Source organism: Heptranchias perlo, chromosome 1, assembly GCF_035084215.1.
Source record: "Heptranchias perlo isolate sHepPer1 chromosome 1, sHepPer1.hap1, whole genome shotgun sequence".
Classification (NCBI taxonomy): Eukaryota; Metazoa; Chordata; class Chondrichthyes; order Hexanchiformes; family Hexanchidae; genus Heptranchias; species Heptranchias perlo.
The window spans coordinates 83,898,331-83,906,376 of record NC_090325.1 but is presented as its reverse complement, the minus strand read 5'-3'; the positions used below and the strand labels follow the sequence as shown (position 1 = coordinate 83,906,376).

The window sequence follows — 8,046 nt, the reverse complement described above, 5'->3', positions numbered from 1 at the left end:
GCATATGGGATCCTTGGCTTTATAAATAGAGGCATAGAGTACAAAAGCAAGAAAGTTATGCTAAATCTTTATAAAACCATGTTAGGCCCCAGCTGGAGTAGTGTGTTCAATTTGGGCACCACACTTTAGGAAGAATATCAAGGCCTTAGAGAGGGTGCAGAGGAGATTTACTAGAATGGTATCAGGGATGAAAGACCTCAGTTATGTGGAGAAACTAGAGAATCTGGGGTTGTTCTCCTTAGAGCAGAGAAGGTTAAGCAGAGATTTGATAGATGTGTTCAAAATCATGAACGGTTTTGATAGAGTGAATAAGGAGAAACTGTTTCCAGTGACAGACGGGTCGGCAACCAGAGCACACAGATTTAAGGTGATTGGCAAACGAACCAGAGGAGACATGAGGAGAAAAATTTTTATGCAGTGAGTTGTTATAATCTGGAATGCACTGCCCGAAAGGTTGGTGGAAGCAGGTTCAATAATAACTTTCAAAAGGGAATTGGATAAATACTTGAAGGGGGAAAATTGTAGGGCTATGGGGAAAGAGCAGGGGAATGGGACTAATTGGCTAGCTCTTTCAAACATGGGCCAAAAGGCCTCTTGTGCTGTATCATTCTATGTTACCCAAGTGTTCGCATTTTCTAGAACAACTGATTACTAAGTCAACTGACTGAATTTGTGAGGAGCTCCAGTTTCATTAAATCACTGCAGGAAACAATTATTACTCATTCATTTACACCAAATATATCAATTCCTGAAAGGACCTGGCTGTTTCATTTGGGTTAATTCTAGCTTTCTCCAGTTGCTACAGTTTATCAGGTGTACGATACAGTTCCTGCGATCTTATTTTGACTACTTGGAATACTCACCCTGATTTTGCTGGTTGGGGTCCCTTGTGCATTTGTAGTTGATTTTTTCCTCTCTGAAATGGAACAAATTTCCTAAAGGCAATGTATGACCACTAAAATTGAGTAACAGTTGTTTCAGTAAATGGTTTTGTGTGAATTAAAGTACCAGAATCTACAATGGCACAAATTAAAAATGCCCAAGCCCTGCACTTGTGATGGGGATTTGCACCGTGAATTTCCCAGGGGTTCTCCCGTTTGGCCGTAGTAACATTGGCGGAACCCCAGATAGATGCATAAACGGAGTTTCCAGTGATTTTCTGTTGCAGTCACAGTGGCTGATTGAGAGAACTTCCAAGGAAATTCCCAGCATTGGTTTTGAATCCCTCCAGTAAGTGATATTCAAACTCTTTAATTGAAATGAGAAAATTTCACTATTTCTTTGAAGTGTAAGAATGAAGTGCTTCACAGTTTCACCTCAAAGTCAAGGGAGGAGGCTATCCTGACTGGCAGCAATATGGAGTGGGGAAGAATAGTCTGTTGCCCACCCTCTGGCTAAAGGAAGACACATAGAAGCCAGCAAAAACAGGGATTTGAACTAAACTGAACTAAGCTGACACTCAACGAAGGGCAGACCAGTCAGGTTTCAAGTTCTCTCATTTCTGCCTTGCTTTACGAGGCTGGAGTCCATCTTGTTCCTTCTCGAATTTTAACATTTGGCACAAAAAAGCACTATGCTGGGTTATTTATAGAAACAATGATGGGAAAGTAGGGTTGAGGTCACAATCAGATCAGCCATGATCTTATCAAATGGCAGAGTAGGCTCGAGGGGCTGAATGGCCTACTCCTAAATATGTAATTTATATGACCGGATTTTTTTTAAGCACCAATTTCCTCTTTCCTAAATAATTTGTTGCTTAATTCAAAATAATGTTAATTCACATTTTATAATGAAAAAATGACTTCAAATTATCAGTAGAATGCAATAGAAGTATTTGTCATTGTAATGGAGTTTAAAATTATACAAAAACTAAAAGGGATCATGGAGATATAAAAGTTTAAGATCTACATTGGGGGCCAACTTCACAAATGCTGCTGTCTACACAACCCAATGGCACTGCACTCGAAGAATCTGAAAAAAAAGTGGCAGTTTTTTTTTTAGAACACAGTTTGGTGACTGCTACTTTTGTCTTTGCTCATGCTTTCTTGAAGAGTTTAACGAAAAAACAATCTTAAGAAGAAGTTGGGTTCAAAAATGTGACAAAGAACAATTTAAATGATAGCTGTGATTGTCAGTGTGTTTCATGTCCTTGATGTGTGATGATCATAAAAGGTTGGTGGTATCTTACAATGTCATTCCTGGAGATTTATTAAGAAATAGTTTTCAGTTGAGTACAGGGAAATTCTATGTCTGTAGAATTACTGACATCATATAAACCAGTGATATTTTTAGAGAACACATATTTTCAGTATTGAAAACACTGCCGCACAATTCAATTCTTAAATAAATCGGCTTAAATGGCAGGCTTCCACGGGCAGATTAGAAAAGCTGCATAGTCAGTGATACAGAAAAGTAGAACAGGGATTTGTGGGGGGGGGGAGGAATCACATTAAATTTTCCAAAAGCACTGTGTTAATAGTACATTAAGTGGGTTTCAGCTTGCAATCAGACACCGATAGGCACATTCACAGCCAGACATTTAGCCATCTCTCCTACATATTTATACTCTTTGGGTATTTGTTACGAGCCGTTCCCTTCAATGATGGCAAGTCCTCGATTTCTATCAACTTACACCCAGGACAGTTCAGATTTCTGGTCAGCAACAATGTACTTGTTACACTCCAATATCAGGATGCAGTCTGTCAGTTGCAAAGATGAGCTGAGTTACATCGAGTGGTTTTAATAGTCTGGTAGACAGCACAATCACCTACAAAGAATAAAGTTTAAAAAGTCAACGCTGAACTTGGCCACATGTTTAGCAATTGATGAATTTAATAATTTCCTGAGTATGGCAATAAAAAATAACAATTATGTATCTTTCAAGTTAGAGATACATACACATCAATGAGTAATCATGGCATTAATTTGCTTTATTGTAATTTAATACAGCTCCTAATCCCAAATTTGATCCTGGGTTTTTGTTGAGTGAGTTAATCTCAGCCTGGTCAGTGGTGGGAGTGCTATAACTGGCTACAGTGCCTGTGGGCTAGGGAAGGGAAAATTGGCCAATTTCTGCTCCTGATTGCCATACAGCAGCTCGTACAGAAAGTGGACATCTGTGAGGACAGACAATGGCTAGTCTGCCATGTTTGTCGAGGCTTACACTTGATTAATAGCTATTTAATTAAGACCTAAACTGGAAGATACCGCATGGGCGAAGTATTAGAGAGCTGCTGGCCTCCTTAAGTCAGCACATCGAGCTGCAAGAGCATTTGAGGAAAAGTTCTCACTATACCTTAACTTTCAAAAAGGGAATTGGACAAATACTTGAAGGGAAAAAATTTTACAGGGCTTGGGGAAAGGGACTAATTGGATAGCTCTTTCAAAGAGTCAGCTCAGGCACGATGGGCCGAATGGCCTCCTCCTGTGTGGTACCTACTATGATACTATTTGGATCAGCCACTATCCCAGTCAGGGAACACACCTTCAACGGGGGAGAAAAAAGGAATGAATATCCCAGCTCCTGAAAATTAATTTCAGGATATTAAAATTCCCAATTCTTTTCAAATAAGTGAGATGTAGGCAACTGATGCTTACTATTGTATTAACTATCACAACAACAACAACTTTATACAGCACCTTTAATGTGTAAAATGTCCCAAGGTGGTTCACAGGAGTGTATTCAAACAAAATTTGACACTGAGCCACATAAGGAGATATTAGGACAGGTGACCAAAAGCTTGGTCAAAGAGGTAGGTTTTGAGGAAGAGAGACAGGTAGAGAGACAGAGAGATTTAGGGATGGAATTCCAGAGCTTAGGGCCTAGGCAGCTGAAGGCACGACCGCCAATGGTGGAACAGTTAAAATCGGGGATGCGCAAGAGGCACGAATTGGAGGAGCACAGAGATTTCGGAGGGTTGTAGGGCTGGAAGAGGTTACAGAGATAGGGAGATGCGAGGCCATGGAGGGATTTGAAAACAAGGATGAGAATTTTAAAATCGAGGCTTTCCTGGACCAGGAGCCAATGTAGGTCAGCGAGCACAGGGGTGATGGGAGAACGGGACTTGGTGCGAGTTAGGATACGGGCAGCAGAGTTTTGGATAAGCTCAAGTTTATGAAGGGTAGAAGATGGGAGGCCAGCCAGGAGACCATTGGAATAGTCCAGTCTAGAGGTACCAAAGGCATGGATGAGGGCTTCAGCAGCAGATGAGCTGAGGCAGAGACGGGCGATGTTACGGGGGTGGAAGTGGATGGTCTTGATGATGGAGCGGATATGTGGTCGGAAGCTCATCTCAGGGTCAAATAAGATGCCAAGGTTGTGAACTGTCTGGTTCAGCCTCAGACAGTGGCCAGGGAGCGGGATGGAGCCGATGGCTAGGGAACGGAGTTTGCGGTGGGGACCAAAGACAATGAGGAAGTAAGCCACCCTTGGGTACAGCTTTAAGGCACAGATGTTATGTGACCCCAGCGATGCTCTCCCAATTCTAAAAACTGATTTCTGGAGAACAATTTACAGATCGGTGTTGTTACAAAGATTTCTAAGTAACCTGCCTGAAGGCATCCCTTGTAACTTGAGTAAAACCTACACAAAGCTGGTACATTGTGTCTCAACCTGTAATTAGTTCAGCAGCCTAACTATACACTGCAACATTTGCTGGTCTTCACAGCCAAAAATTACTTCTTGGTAGATTTTAAATAATTTTCTTCCCCTCTTTAGCTCACCATCTGCTATGAATCTTTTGGTGGCTGAGAAGACAGGTAACCTTACTTCATGCACGGCACTCCCCTTTTAAGCATGTGTTGGGTGCTGGTCTCTATAGAGCTGCTGGGCTTCACTGCAAAATAGGGAGACCCAATTGCTGCAGAGAGCAAACTTGGAGGATGGTCTCCCTGTATTTATTGGAACAGGAGGCCTTAATCTGATGGCAGATTCACAGAATCACATTTGATACTAGGGTAAACTCACTGTATGGAGCAATAACTATCACCTTAAAATCTCCTTTCCCAGGAGAGAAATAGCATAGCTGCTCTGTAAAGTTTTTGGAATATTCTGAATAGATTAAATACCATTTAAAATTTAAATTGCATTCAAAGAATATCAGAATATTCAGACGATTAGTGTAAATCAGTGAGATTGGCAGATTTATTTGTTTATGCCAGTTTTCTCTGCCTCCCTACTCTCTTGCTGGGGCACAATTCCACAGGTACTGGGACCTCACTAACATTGCCATTCTTCATGTGTGAGACCTGACTGTACATTGGTTGGTTACTTGACTGTCAGGACACCATTGCTTGGCTGTCCTCACATCCACACACACTCACTCACACACACACGCACACACACTTCTTGCAGGTGTCACTAGAAAGTGATCAGCAATGGGAACCCTGGGTGATTGTCCCCTTCTCAGCCCAGGGGCACTGAGGTTAATTGGAGGTCCTCTAATAACACTCCAGCTGAGGTCATCTGATTCAGCACGGGCAGGGGATTGAATCTGGGACCTTCTGGTCTGCATATCTGCCTTTACCAACTGACTAGATTTTCATTTACTATGTACCAATGCTCTGTGGCTTTAGTAAGACTGGTACATGTATCAGGATTTAAAAAGGTTTACAAATACCCAATTCACTTAAGTTCAACAATAAATGGCATTTTATATTAAAGAAGCTTTCTTGTGGTAAAATGGCTTGCAAACCTCTTTACCAAGTTTGTGAACAGAGCGGTGCTCAGTCAGATCAGGGACACAACAAACTTATTGTGCGAGTGATCACATCTCCCTCCGCCAATTTTAAAATACTCAGCAAAATCTGGTATGAACCCTTAAGAAGAGCCACATATGCGCAGCCGCAGACACAGTTTCTGCTGCAGTGCCAAATGACCCCAACGGCCAACATGCTTTTAGCTTTTGAGAGTATGTTGTTCCTGTTTTTTTCCCACCCCCTAGAAATAGAAAGAAAAAAAACTATGAGTGCTGGAATGTTGGAAATTTGAAAAATCTGAAGTAATGTAATACACAGCAGGTAGGTCAGCATTTGAAAGAGAAAGACATGCTAGACATGTTAATATTTTGGAGAGAATTTGAAAATTAAGCTCTCATGAAGGTCACACCTGAAATATTAACATGGCTTTCTCTTTCAGATGACAAACGACCTGTCATGCATTTCTGTTTTTTCCAGCAATTGCCTAATCTAAAGTTCCCCAATACAAGGCCCCTTTAACAGGAATGAGAAAACCACTTGGGTCCGTTCTAAAAGCATTATTTTCTGGGGAGGAAGAAACTGGATTGGGTTTGCTTTGCTGATGAACTATGCAGCTAGCTACACATCTTTTCAAGGGAAAAGCAAATGTTTTTGTGAAGTGCACAGTGTGCTCAGTTAGATTTTTATCAGTGAAATATGTGAAACGCTCCACGAAAGGCCCACAATTAAGCCAACTTTAGAGGAGTAATGCTTTTTTAATCTAAGTTTTGATTCTCTCTCTTTAAACTCAGTCAATGTGCGTAGGGAGTTTAACAGCCAGCTAAAGCCGTGTACCAAGTCTATTCTGATACGGTGGCTGGGAAATTCCATGGAGCTGCTCCCGGTCTGCTGGCATTACTTTACTTATGTGCACAAACTGAGAAGCAAGGAATACATTCAGGTGCTAGAGGCAGTGCAGAGAAGACCTATGAGGCAAATCCTTGGCGTCAACAGACTGAGGAATGAGGAAAGATGAGAGTCTTTGGCTTTTCTGCCTTGAAAGGAGGGACTGAAAAGTGATATTCTGAGGTATACAAGTTATTAATTACATAGAAAAAATAATTCAGGAAAATTACTTTAAATTGTGAGAGTAGGACAAGGGGGCATAGGTTCAAACTAGTAAAGGGAAATTTTAGACTCATATCAGGAAGTTTTCTTCACACAGAGTGATCAACACATGGAACACACCGACAGAAAATTGTGGAGACGAAAAACCTGGAATTATTTAAGAAACAACTGGATGTTGTGATGGGGGGAGTTGTAGGGTCTTTCTGGATGGATGAACCAGGATGGGCTAAATGGCCTCCTGATCCATATTTATCCTGTGCTCTAGTAGTTACTTAACACAATTTATTGAAGTTTTTTTCCTCGATTTGCTCCCCATCTCTCCCGAAGGTGATGGCTCTTAGTTGGGTGTAGTTTCACGGGCCCTCGGTGTTTTGGGGAACTAAAACATCACAGAATTGAGTTCGACGTTATTGGAGTCTTTACTTCGCCGATGTTACAATATTTGCCTACTTTTGCATAAAGCAGCTTTGACTATTTAATGAGAAACTATTCTGTACTGGCCATGCAAATGACCTAATACGTGCTGTGTGCTTTTGAATTCCAGCAAAAATAACTAATTATCTTTGCATCTATACTTGAACCCGACAGCCTAGAAAGGGAGTATTGATGAGCTTTTGACTGTGAAGGGCATCACAGCTAAGACCGATCTTGTTCTCAGATATCCGTACCTGCATATTTTCCAGCAGGGATTACTGGAAAGTGATTAGGAGCTAGAACTTTAGTTGATTTTTCCTTTCCCTGGCTTGGACTGCTGAGGCCAATTGCAGTAAACTTATTGTAGATAAGATAAGCGAATTTAGCACAGAAGAAGAATTAACCCTGGGACCCGCTGGTCCATATGGGTTACTTGTTCCCCAGATTAGCTGGGTACAGTAGCATAGTGGTTATGTTACTGGACTAGTAATCTAGAGGCCTGGACTAATAATCCAGAGTCATGAGTTCAAATCCCACCACGGCAGCTGGCAAATTTAAATTCAATTAATTAAATAAAATTCTGGAATTAAAAAAAACTAGTATCAGTAATGGTGACCATGAAACTACCGGATTGCCGTAAAAACCATCTGGTTCACTAATGTCCTTTAGGGAAGGAAACCTGCTGTCCTTACCCACAGCAATGTGGTTGATTCTTAATCGCCCTCTGAAATGGCCTAGCAAGCCACTCAGTTGTACAAGAAGGCGGCTCACCACCACCTTCTCAAGGGCAATTAGGGATGGGCAATAAATGCTGGTCTGGCCAGCGAC

At 41.4% G+C, this 8,046-nt stretch overlaps 1 protein-coding gene across 2 annotated transcripts in view; it reads right to left on the bottom strand.

Moving 5' to 3' along the window:
* Positions 1 to 2,184: 2,184 nt before the first annotated feature.
* The window catches only part of scfd2 (sec1 family domain containing 2), a 364,834-nt gene continuing 358,972 nt past the window's right edge, over positions 2,185 to 8,046 (bottom strand). For both annotated transcript variants that reach the window (XM_067987552.1, XM_067987541.1), the window contains one exon: positions 2,185 to 2,767. In XM_067987552.1, coding sequence (XP_067843653.1) covers positions 2,675 to 2,767 — 93 coding nt within the window. In that variant the 3' untranslated portion in view covers positions 2,185 to 2,674. The remainder of the gene's footprint in view (positions 2,768 to 8,046) is intronic.